This window comes from Varanus komodoensis, unplaced genomic scaffold, assembly GCF_004798865.1.
Source record: "Varanus komodoensis strain SLA01 unplaced genomic scaffold, ASM479886v1 scaffold51, whole genome shotgun sequence".
Lineage (NCBI taxonomy): Eukaryota > Metazoa > Chordata > Lepidosauria > Squamata > Varanidae > Varanus > Varanus komodoensis.
In genome coordinates this window covers 1,894,832-1,908,142 of record NW_025336100.1, presented here as the reverse complement: position 1 = coordinate 1,908,142, position 13,311 = coordinate 1,894,832, and the positions used below count along the sequence as shown (strand labels likewise).

The following is a 13,311-nucleotide window of genomic DNA, read 5'->3' as shown; positions in this document are numbered from 1 at the left end:
GAATGGGGCGGCATAAAAATGTTTTAATAAATAAATAAATAAATAAATAATTCTCATTGAAGCCTAAAAGTGAAGGTGGCTGGGAATTTTAAATAGAAAGGAAGTTGCTGCTTATGTTCCATTCTGTATGCTTTCCCAAACATTCAACTCTTTTTTGGCTATTTCTTTGGGTAATCTGCATAACTTTGTCATGATCTGGACCCCAATAAGGCTTTCCCATTTTCTTGGCTTCATGGAGGAAATGTTATTTACTTGAAGCACATAGAAACTTAACAATGACAGATATCAGTCTCACTCCACACATAGGACTTATGAATACAATAGGCATACTTTATATTCAGATTAAAATCTTGCTATGATATCAAAATTTCTTAGAACTGGATCCATATATTCCATTAAGAGAACTGCTCTGAGTTGCTCACACAGATCAAGCACTTTCAAATTAGTTTTTTATGAGGAGGCTTCCAAAAGTAAAACACAAACCAAAATTGTATTATGAGAAGTGGACATTGCAAACTCATGTGTTCTAATGCTTTCTTCCACATTTGCAACTCCCATTTCCTTCATCTTAAGGCAGCTAGCAATAGAAAATACTGATTCCTGCAGTGTTCTGAATGAAGTACTTAGAGCTGTTCTATCTTCCCAGACTGCTGAGATATCTCCAACAATGTATTTTTCAGCACAGTGTCAATTTCATCCTTACCACCTTCCACAGCCCCTGTCTTAGACATCTTGGCAGATGACACCTTGGGTGGGGTTGGTATGCCTGGGGAAAATGATGTTCTTAAAAGGAATGAAGGAAGGCATACAGAGACAGAAGAAAGGGCTTAAACTGGATTCCAAACACCTGTTTACAGTCTTTAGTCCAACAAAGTACCTTTTTGTCTGAAATCTGATCAAGAAAAGTACTAAATGAAGCACTACCACCACAGATCTAGGAGTCTTTATATAGACTATTCTTTGGTAGTTGCAAAGCCTGTATATTTTCACAGGTTGGACCCTCAAAGAAGATCAGCCAAATTTATGGAGGTTAAGTCCATCAATGGCTGTTACTTTTATTTTTTATTTTATTCAATTTATATGCCACTCCACTAGCCATAGACTCTCTGGGTGGCTTACAACATATTAAAATTCAACAATATAAAGCAATGCAAGCACAATATAACATTTACTACAAAAAAACATCAATAGCAATAAAATCAGTAAATAATAGGATTAAAACTGAAATAAAAGCCGAAAATGTTAGTCATGATGGCTACCAATTGACTGCCAATATTAGAGGTAGTAATGACTCAGTTGCTCAAGAATGTCACGCTCATATTGTGCTTGTGAATTTCCCAGTAGGTGTTGGCCACTGTTGAAATGGAATGCTTGACTAGATAGGCCTTTGGTCTAATCTAGTATGACTCTTCTATGCAGGTCACCTTTTAAAGAGGGTGGTAAAAGAGCAGACAATCTCTCTCTAACCTGTATTTAATAGCATAACGTGAATCAAGGAGCAGCAAAATGGTGGCATTCTTGTAATGCCACAATAAAGAACAGAGGATACATTGACAGAAATCTCAGGCAATTCATGTTCTTCTAAAATGTACCTCCAAAACAATATGACTTAGTATACACTTCAGACTGCAGTCTTACAGGTGGCTGATTTACCTTGTCATGGGTCTGATGGGAGTATTAATGTTTTCCTGATGAAGATGGTATACTCTGCACAGTATATGAATATGATATTTTTGCATTTTTTTCAGATTACTCTCTGTTGCTGCCAGTGAACATGACTGAAGCAGGATCCTATTCATGATCCTTTTGATGGCATTGGGCTTTTGATACTGCCAAGTGGGCATGCCATGCTGTCCAGTTTCTACACGTTCCATGCATGCTGAGGGACATTCATCAACAATATCAGGAGTGCTCATGTATGCAGTTTGCAAACCAGGTCCTGACAGACATTGCTGGAAACTTGAGACCTGTACAGGAATGTGGTACTACCAACTGCTTAACAATGGTTCGGCGAGGGGTAGTGGCATGGCTCCCTCGGGTAGTACTTCTGCTGGTGGTCCTCTGCTGTATGGTATCTGTGCTTTACATGTTGGCCTGCACTCCGAGAGGTGAAAATCAGCGGTTTCCCTTCTCCAGAGTCAACAGCCCAACAGGAAAAGATGAATATCAGGCAATCTTACAGGAAAGGGAAGAGCATCACTGGGACTACGTCAACAGTCTGAAGAGGCAGATTGCTGAGCTGAAGGATGAGCTCCAGGAGAGAAGTGAGCAACTGAAGAGCATGCAAGGCAACAATGGTGACTCTTTGGGAGTGGGAATAGATTGGGGGAACCTGGAGAAGCCCCAGAAAGCCCTCTTGCAATTCCTGCATGCTCAGATTGAGAAAGCAGAAGTACATACTGGTATGAAGCTATCCACTGAGTATGCTGCAGTGCCATTTGAAAGCTTCACCCTGCAGAAAGTATACCAGCTAGAGATGGGGCTTACACGTCACCCTGAGGAGAAGCCAGTGCGAAGGGACAAGCGGGATGAGTTGGCGGAGGCTATTGAGTTGGGCTTGGAGACTTTAAAAACATGGCCAAGCAATAGCAATACAAAACATCGGGCCTATTCCTCCTCTGACTTCACAGAAGGTATGTATTCTTGAGAAAAAAACCTAGATTTGCTATTGACAGTGCGAGATTCAAAACTCTGTGAGACAAGATCTGGGCAGGCACAAGCAGCTTTATTGAAGCGTTTGCAAAGGCTGACTCAGAGTCTCAGTTGCCTGAGGAACAAAGAGCAATTTACACAAAGCATGAGATTATATACATTTCTTTCCCCGATGCTCAGCACTACCCCCACTTCGCCATTGGCTGGTTACTAAGAAGTCATAATCTTCTCCATCCTACATCATACTACTCCTCAATATGTTCCCCCTTCCCACTCATACAGCCCATGTTCATGCTAATGAGCCTATTACCTATGAGAAGTGTGTAATTTACTATTCATAAGCCTATTAAGCGTGAACACTATTTCCTAATAGTTCAATAGGCCAGTTTGGCCTTGTAGCCATCTCACTTGATGACCATTTATTTCCCAAAACTTGTGAGAGGATGAGATGGGAAGAACAACTCTTCTTCCAAGCTCATTCCAGTTTCTGTTTCTTCCTTCAGTAGGATACGTGCCTGTATACTTAGTAGCAAATGGCGGCTTACTATGAAAAAGCTGTGCCTTTGCTAGTTTTTTTTTTCTCTTTTTAAAAAGATACTATTCTTGCTTTGTTTCTCACAACTGTGCCCGCTACAAGGAGTGGCAATCATTCTCTCTGATCAGTAGGTCAATGTAATGCACAGTATATTACAGAAGTGAGTACAACCCTCACATTCTGTAAATATTTTATTATATCTTTTCATGTGACAACACTGAAAAATGACACCTTGCTACAATTAAAGTAGTGAGTATACAGCTTGTATAACAGTGTAAATTTGCTGTCCCCTTAAAATAACTCAATACACAGTGATTAATGTCTAAGCCACTGGCAACAAAAGTGAGTACACCCCTAAGTGTTGCCGATGTATCTGCTGGTGAAAGGAAAGTCCAATGCTGCAAAGATCTATACTCCATAGAAACCTGGAATGTAAGATCCGTGAATCAAGGCAAGCTGGATGTGGTCAAACAAGAAATGACAGGACTGAACTTTGACATCTTAGGAATCAGTGAACTAAAATGGACAGGAATGGGGGAATTTAATTCAGATGACCATCAGTGCGGACTAGTGCGGACAAGAATCCCTCAGAAGAAATGGAGTAGCCTTCATAGTCAATAACAGAGTAGGAAAAGCAGTACTGGGATACAATCTCCAAAATGACAGAATGATCTCAGTTCGAATCCAAGGAAAACCATTCAACATCCCAATAGTCCAAGTCCATGCCCCAACCACTGGTGCTGAAGAGGCTGAAGTTTACTGGTTCTATGAAGGCCCACAACACCTTCTCGAATTAACACCAAAAAATGATGTCCTTATCATTCTGGGGGATTAGAATGCTAAAGTAGGAAGCCATAAGATAACTCGAATAACAGGCAAGTTTGGCCTTGGAGTACAAAATGAAGCAGGGCACAGGCTGGTAGAATTTTGTCAAGAGGATACGATGGTCATAAGCACTCTTTTCCAACAACCAAGAGACAACTCTACACATGGACATCACCAGATGGTCAACACAGAAATCAGATTGACTATGTTCTCTGCAGACAAAGATGGAGAAGCTCTATACGGTCAGTAAACACTAGACCAGGAGCTGACTGTGGCTCAGATCTTGAGCTTCTGGTTGCAAAATTTAGGCTTAAATTGAAGAAAGTAGGGAAAAGCCCTAGGCCACTCAGGTATGACCTAAATCATATCCCTGATGAATATACAGTAAAGGTAAAGGTTTCCCCTTGACATTAAGTCCAGTCATGCCTGACTCTGGGGGGCGGTGTTCATCTCCGTTTCCTAGCCGAGGGAGCCAGCGTTAGTCCTCAGACAGTCTCCGTGGTCATGTGGCCAGCATGACTAAACACTGAATTGCACGGAACGCTGTTACCTACCCACCGAAGTGGTACCTTTTTATCTACTTGCATTTGCATGCTTTCAAACTGCAAGGTTGGCAGGAGCTGGGACAGAGCAACGAGAACTCACCCGTTGTGCAGATTCAAACCGGTGACCTTTTGATCCACCAGGCTGGCAGCACAGCGGTTTAAACCACTGCACTACCTGCAGTCCCCAAATATACAGTAGAGGTGACAAATCTATTTAAGGATTTAGATATGATAGAGTGCCTGAAGAACTATGGACGGAGGTTCGCAACATTGTACAATAGGTAGCAACTAAAATCATCCCAAAGAAAAAGAAATGCAAGAAAGCAAAATGGCTGTCTGAGGAAGCTTTACAAATAGCTGACGTAAGAAGGGAAGTGAAAGGCAAGGGAGAAAAAGAAAGATACACCCAGTTGAATGCAGAATTTCAGAGAATAGCTAGAAGAGATAAGAATGCTTTCTTAAATGAACAGTGCAAAGAAATAGAAGAAAACAATAGGGAGGACCAGAGATCTCTTCAAGAAAATTGGAGATATGAAGGGAATGTTTCATGCAAAGATGGGCATGATAAAGGACCAAAATGGCAGGTACCTAGCAGAGGCAGAAGAGATTAAGAAGAGGTGGCAAGATTAAACAGAAGAACTATGCAAGAAAGAGCTTAACGTCCCTGATAAGCACAATGGGGTGGTCACTGACCTCAAGCCAGACATCCTGGAATGTGAAGTCAAATGGGCCTTAGGAAGACTGAACAACAACAAAGCTAGTGGAGCAGGCAGTATTCCAGCTGGGCTATGCAAAATCCCAATAGACAATGCAGTCAAAGTGCCGCACTCAATATGCAGCAAATTTGGAAAACCCAACAGTGGCCACAGGATTGGAAAAGGTCAGTTTACATTCCGATCCCGAAGAAGGGCAATGCCACAGAATGTTCTAACTACCGCACCATTGCACTCATTTCACATGCTGGTAAAGTTATGCTCAAAATCCTACAAGCTAGGCTCCAGCAGTATGTGGACCGAGAACTACCAGAAGTACAGGCAGGATTTTGAAGAGGCAGAGGAACTAGAGATCAAATTGCCAACATATGCTGGATCATGGAGAAAGCTAAGGAGTTCCAGAAAAACATCTACTTCTGCTTCATTGACTATGCTAAAGCCTTTGATTGTGTGGGTCACAACAAATTGTGGCAAGTCCTTAAAAAGATGTGAGTACCAGACCATCTTATTTGTCTCTTGAGAAACCTATATGCGGGTCAAAAAGCAACAGTGAGAACTGGACACGGAACCACTGATTGGTTCAAAATTGGGAAAGGAATTTGACAAGGTTGTATACTGTCGCCCTGCCTATTTAACTTATATGCAGAGCACATCATGAGAAAGGCAGGGCTAGATGAATCACCAGTTGGAATTAAGATTGCTGGAAGAAATAACAACCTCAGATATGCAGATGATACCACTCTAATGGCAGAAAGTGAAGAGGAACTAAAGAGCCTCTTGATGCGGGTGAAGGAGGAGAGTGCAAAAGTTGGCTTGAAACTCAACATCAAGACAACTAAGAACATGGCATCTGGTCCTGGCAAATGGATGGGGAAGAAATGGGGGTAGTGACAGATTTTATTTTCCTGGGCTGCAAGATCACCACAGACAGGGACTGCAGCCAAGAAATTAAAAGACGCTTGCTCCTGCAGAGGAAAGCTATGGCAAATCCAGACAGCATACTGAAAAGCAGAGACATCACCCTGCCAAGAAAAGTGCGTATAGTTAAGGCTATGGTTTTCGCAGTTGCAATGTCTGGCTGTGAAAGCTGGACCATAAGGAAGGCTGAGCGCCAGAGGATTGAGACCTTTGAATTGTGGTGCTGGAGGAGACTCCTGCAAGTCCCTTGGACTGCAAGGTGATCAAACCGGTCAGTGCTAGAGGAGATCAACCCTGACTGCTCTTTAGAAGGCCAGATCTTGAAGATGAAACTCAAATACTTTGGCCACCTAAAGAGAAGGAAGGACTCCCTGGAGAAGAGCCTAATGCTGGGAACAATAGATGGCCAAAGAAGAAGGGGATGGCAGAGGATGAGGTAGCTAGATGGAGTCACTGAAGCAGTCGGCATGAGCTTAGGTGGACTCGGGGGATGGTGGAGGACAGGAAGGCCTGGAGGAATGTTGTCCATGGGGTCGCAATGGGTCGGACACGACCTCGCCACTAACAACAACAGCAACCACAACCACATATCTACACACAAACACAGAGATTCTCTGCCTCCCTCCCTCCGTCTTTCTCTCTCTCTCATCTGTAGATACTTTATTATTACTGTATTATTATCATTATTACAATGCTGTATTGTGTTTATTTTTTTAGTGAATATGGAAGTGTTTCTTAAGCATTTTGTATGCATAGAAAGGTAAAATATATACATATACTAAGACATACATTTGGCTTATTCATGTGATCTGACTTACATACAAATTCGACATTTTCAGGAATGGAACTTGTTTGTAAACTGGGAACTGCCTGTATACTTAAAATTAATCCGTACCCTCTGCTGGAATTTTTGGCTAAGCCGCCTGTATATTTTGTATTTCATTTTCTTCTGACAACAGGTTTACATGTCCCACCCAACTCCCCAGCCTGTATATATAAATCAACAAGACTATGGTTAAAACTTCATGAATCTAATAACATGTTTAGGAAATCTTATGCCAAATAAATGTTTCATTCTTTAAGATGCCAAAAGACTCTTTCTTGTTCCTGGTAATTGTTGGTTTTCCTTCCTTATCAGGTCTTCAACGGACAGAAAGAGATAAAGGCACCCTGTATGACTTGATATTCAAAGGAGACAAAAAGTATGAATTCAAGCGAATTGTGCTGTTCAGACCATTTGGCCCCATTATCAAAGTAAGGACTGAAAATCTCAATCTGGGCCAGACTCTTATTAATCTCATAGTCCCTCTGGCAAAAAGGGTCAGCAAGTTTCGGCAATTTATGGAAAATTTCAGGTTGGTATCATTTACACTCTCCCGAGCAGTGAAAATTTTCCAGTGTAGTGCAAATGTATGACTTACTTTTAAGGCAAGACCACTGGAAATTTATTTTGCAATATTTGCTTTACTCTTGGAGCGTAAGTAGAGATAATGTTTCCATATATTTGTTTATTTTAATTATGTATGCTTTTATTCTAACTTTTTTAGGATTTAGCTCAGTGGGAAAACACATGTAATGTATACAAATAGCTCAACATATTCCTTGGCACCTTTTACTGGTTTGGAAAAAATGTGAAATCGTGGAAAGCTGCATATAGGGAAGCACATGCGTAAAAATGTAGATTCATGAGCACAAAATGCCAGAGCTATGGTTATTACTGCTCTATCCAGATTGTTAGGCTGTTGAGTATCTTTTGCCTGCAACTACTGTATAATATTGAAACTCAAAATTCTGAATGCAGAATTCCAGAGAATAGCTAAAACAGATACAAAAGCCTTTTTAAATGAACCGTGCAAAGAAATAGAGAAAAAAAGTAGAATGTGAAAAACTAGAGATCTCTTCAAGAAAATTGGAGATATGACGGGAACGTTTCATGCAAAGATGGGCATCATGAAGGACAAAATTGGCAGGGACCTAAAAGAAGCAGAAGAGATTAAGAAGAAGTGACAAGATTAAACAGAAGAACTATACAAGAAAAGAGCTTAATGTCCCTGATAACCACAATGGGGTGCTCACTGGCCTCAAGCCAGACATCCTGGAATGTGAAGTCAAATGTGCCTTAGGAAGACTGAACAACATCAAAGCTAGTGGAGCAGGCAGTATTCCAGCTGGGCTATGCAAAATCCCAATAGACAATGCAGTCAAAGTGCCGCACTCAATATGCAGCAAATTTGGAAAACCCAACAGTGGCCACAGGATTGGAAAAGGTCAGTTTACATTTCCATCCCAAAGAAGGGCAATGCCACAGAATGTTCTAACTACCGCACCATTGCACTCATTTCACATGCTAGTAAAGTTATGCTCAAAATCCTACAAGCTAGGCTCCAGCAGTATGTGGACCGAGAACTACCAGAAGTACAGGCAGGATTTCGAAGAGGCAGAGGAACTAGAGATCAAATTGCCAACATATGCTGGATCATGGAGAAAGCTAAGGAGTTCCAGAAAAACATCTACTTCTGCTTCATTGACTATGCTAAAGCCTTTGATTGTGTGGGTCACAACAAATTGTGGCAAGTCCTTAAAAAGATGTGAGTACCAGACCATCTTATTTGTCTCTTGAGAAACCTATATGCGGGTCAAAAAGCAACAGTGAGAACTGGACACGGAACCACTGATTGGTTCAAAATTGGGAAAGGAATTTGACAAGGTTGTATACTGTCGCCCTGCCTATTTAACTTATATGCAGAGCACATCATGAGAAAGGCAGGGCTAGATGAATCACCAGTTGGAATTAAGATTGCTGGAAGAAATATCAGCAACCTCAGATATGCAGATGATACCACTCTAATGGCAGAAAGTGAAGAGGAACTAAAGAGCCTCTTGATGCGGGTGAAGGAGGAGAGTGCAAAAGTTGGCTTGAAACTCAACATCAAGACAACTAAGAACATGGCATCTGGTCCTGGCAAATGGATGGGGAAGAAATGAGGGTAGTGACAGATTTTATTTTCCTGGACTCCAAGATCACTGCAGACAGAGACTGCAGCCAAGAAATTAAAAGACGCTTGCTCCTGCGGAGGAAAGCTATGGCAAATCTAGACAGCATACTAAAAAGCAGAGACATCACCCTGCCAACAAAAGTGCGTATAGTTAAGGCTATGGTTTTCTCAGTTGCAATGTCTGGCTGTGAAAGTTGGACCATAAGGAAGGCTGAGCGCCAAATAACTGAGGCCTTTGAATTGTGCTGGAGAAGACTCCTGTGTGTCCCTTGAACTGCAAGGAGATCAAACCAGTCAGTCTTAGAGGAGATCAACCCTGACTGCTTTTTAGAAGGCCAGATCCTGAAGATGAAACTCAAATACTTTGGTCACCTAATGAGAAGGAAGGACTCCCTGGAGAAGAGCCTAATGCTGGGTGCAATAGATGGCAAAGGAAGAAGGGGAGGGCAGAGAATGAGGTGGCTAGATGGAGTCACTGAAGCAGTTGGTGTGAGCTTAAGTGAACTGTGGGGGATGGTGGAGGACAGGAGCGCCTGGAGGAATGTTGTCCATGGGATCATGATGGGTCGGACGTGTCTTCGCAACTAACAACAACAGCAACTGTATAATAAATACAACCCTAACTATTGTGAGATTTATGGTGTCCTATTAGACATGAAGGCAGATGTCTTGAACCTTTTGCAGCCTGAGAGCCAAATGGAGAGAAGTTCTCTGAGGCTGCATACCTCTGGGAGGTGTGGCCAAAAGCTAAAAAGGGCTAGATCAAAGGCAAAAGGGGTGGGGCCAACTTTTTTTTGTTTAAAGGTCTTACTGTGCAGTAACTCAGCATAGGAGAGGAATTTCAACCTGTTAGAATAGGTAAAATTCTAAAAGAAGCTGGGAAACCAGTGCATGAGGGTAATGGAGTGGGGCCAGGGGAAGCAGAGAATCAGGTAATCCCAGAGTGCCAGATTTGGTCCCTGGGCCCTGCTTGATTAATTGATTCTATTAAGAAAATGATTGTGAAAAGTTGATTATCAGCTTGCTTGGAAAGCTAGAGTAGGAGAGGCTATTGCACAAAGTATGAATTAAGACATGATGGAGCAGGTAGGGGCTTCAGCAGTCTGCACTAGTAAGAGAGTGGAAGTCCAGATGCAGCAATTCTTAGTATGAGAATGTAGGGATTGCAATTAAGCAAATGTGTTCTTATTTTCATCTGTGAAAACATGAAGAAGGGAGCTTACTTGTTTCAATTTGTTCTAGGAAAATGGGCATACAACAGGATGGAAGAATTCACCTTACTGTAGTTTATTTTGGGAAAGAACAAATAAGTGAGGTCAAAGGAATTCTTGAAAACACATCCAAGTGAGTATAACTTATGATTTGATGCCAGTCTGGTGCAAAGGAAAAACATGTTTGTCTATGCTTATTATAAGTTAAGAAGCTCAGTTTGCTCTCAAACCCATGTTATTGTTTAGGCTTAAAACCGTGAATCAAAATACTAAATATATAAGAACTGGATATGGCTCTTCAGAGGTGAGAAGAAACTACTCTGCACATGCTCAGAGGCATTCCTAAAGTAGGATTACCTACTGTTAGGTTCAAGGGTGGGTGCTATTCAACCTTGGTAAGGAAGTGTTAAATGTCAAGAGATTATCCACTTCAAATCATGTATTAGTATTATTGCATCATCCAGAGAAACTAAGGTAAAAATCTGTGCTATGGAAATTTCACACCAAGAGAGTAAAATCAAATTATGGAATTTTTTTTCCTAGTTCTAATTGCAGTTGTGTGAATATGTGTTGAAGTTATTTTTACTAATACTACAGCTGAAAAGAGAAGATTTAAATTTCCCCTCCCTGTACCTGGCTTTTAATTTCACTGAAGGCCATAATGTAGTTGTAAATTGTATCATTAATGTAGCTACATAATCACATGTAGTTAAATCCTAAGATTTTTCTAAGATGACTTTATTTCCAAAAAAAGCCAGTCCTTGCTCTGATTTATCTTTGTTGCCTGTAGCTGGCAAATCCAGCTCCATGCATTTGGCTGTCAGGAATCTAGTCCATTCAATTCCTGGATCCTCACATAAGGCTTCCCTGACCTGCAGTGATGCTTGGATTTTTCTGTGTTTTAAGAGAACAATATTATTTCTTAGCTTCCATACTATACAACTATTAAAGACCTTGTAGCAATAGCCCTCCAAGGAGCTCTGCTTATTGGGTGTTTTATAAATGAAATAATAAATAAAATAATAATTGGTGTTATTAGTCTGACCTGTAGCTTCTATCCTAAAAGCCTTCTTTAATTTGTAGCATTATATCTGTATTATAATTTTATGTACACTGCCTTGTGATTGCCCTTATCAATGAAGGAATAGTATAGCACATTTTAAAATATATAAAGGCATAGTCATTAATATTTAGGTGATTTTAGACTCTGGACTTAATAATTTTATGCCACCCCTCCTTTCTAAACTAATGAATTGAGGGCATGATCCAGTTACCCCCCACACCAGGTGCTTGTAAGCCTCCAAAGTCAGATGCTTACAATTATCCAGTGGTAGGAATGAGGCACGTCAGTGGCCTTGTTCTGCTGCCACTGCACCTCATGCCCTGCATTTTATCAAGAAAGCAATTCACAGCCTAAGCCTTCAGCCCTAGCTTCCTTACTTCACTATCCCCTTCCCCTTTTGCCCTCTCTGGGGTAGCTGGCATGGTTCTGTATGGGGCAAGGCGGGGCTCACCCTTTTGAGTTCCAGCTCTGAGATCCTGATCCCTTGGACTCCAAAGAATCCTATGCCCCTTGATGATGTTGAGGGGCCATATGTGCCTTAGAGAAACACAGAATCAGAGCAAGTCAGAAGGGGTCTCCCAGGCGATCTAGTCTGACCTCCAACTCCAGCCAGCTCCCCTCATGACATGCTTACCATGTGCATGCCCAGCCTATCCTTGAGCACCCTCACAGATGGGGCTTCAACCACCTCCTGTGGAAGCCCATTCCATACCATAGGGCTCCTAACTGTTGGGAAGTCCTTCCTGGCTTCCAAATTGAACCTTTGTTCCCTGAGCTTTGCTCCATTGGAATGTGTCCTGCCCTCCTCCACAGGGGAAAGCAGGTCTCTACCCACCTCCTGGTGACACCTCCATACATACCTATATGCTACCAACAAACTCCCTCAGAGTCTCCTCTTCTCCGGGCTGAAAAGACCCAGTTCCCTCAGTCTTACCTCATATGGCTTTCCCTGCAATCCAATTCCCGAAGTACCCTCAGCTGTAACCTGTCAGGGCCTGGCACCTTTGTTACATCCAGTGCCCTGAGGAGCTCCTTGACTTCTGTGGGGAGGGGTGACTCTAATTTGTGCCTCTAAATCCCTGGCCTTATCCGGTCCCCCATGTCGATCTCCCCCACCCTGCTTTGGAGAGAACACAGAGAAAATAATCATTTAGCATCTGTGCCTGTTCCCTCACATCAGTCCCTCAATCCCCCTTCCTCCTTATTAAGCAGTCCCACTATCTGTCTCCTGAGAAGTTCATGTTTACATGGTAATGGGCTGGATTCAAACTTAGTCAGGTGTAGGCTAGATCTACTGGGATCTGTGAAACCTGTGGGTTATGACTAACTTATGTCAGTTGATATTAGTAAGTCTACTGAATAAACTCTGAGTTCATAAATCAATCCAACCCAGTGTATAAGCCAGACTTACTACATTTGAGGGTCATCTTTCTCCATTTGCTGAGGGGAGACTTGAGTTGCTGTCCTGTGGTTCTACTATAAAGATACAAATAGATGTCTGGTATGTGACAAACACATGTTACAGAAAATCCCTTGGTTTAGGCAGCTAAATATTAAAGGAAACTGGGAAGGCTTTACACTTGATCTTGTAAATTGTATAACCAACTTTTGTTAAATTAAGTCATATAAATATTTCCTATGGCAAAGGCCCTTGAATGACATCTTACCGAAAACTTCTGGGCCCTTTCAAAGAAAGCCATTGGCTATCAGAGCTTGTTGCCTTTGGTAAACAAAGAGTAACAATTCAAGAGTAACTTTAAAGCAAAGAACAGGGAACTTGTGGCCCTCCAGATGTTTTGGCCTATAACACCCACAAATTGCCAATCCCTGGTTTATTATTAATTAATTAATTT

At 41.7% G+C, this 13,311-nt stretch overlaps 1 protein-coding gene across 3 annotated transcripts in view; it reads left to right on the top strand.

The window, feature by feature from the left end:
* Positions 1–13,311, top strand: part of CSGALNACT1 (chondroitin sulfate N-acetylgalactosaminyltransferase 1) — a 67,616-nt gene that overhangs the window by 35,069 nt on the left and 19,236 nt on the right. For all 3 annotated transcript variants that reach the window (XM_044447382.1, XM_044447379.1, XM_044447380.1), the window contains exons 2-4: positions 1,749–2,633; positions 7,327–7,543; positions 10,427–10,528. In XM_044447382.1, coding sequence (XP_044303317.1) covers positions 1,877–2,633; positions 7,327–7,543; positions 10,427–10,528 — 1,076 coding nt within the window. In that variant the 5' untranslated portion in view covers positions 1,749–1,876. The remainder of the gene's footprint in view (positions 1–1,748; positions 2,634–7,326; positions 7,544–10,426; positions 10,529–13,311) is intronic.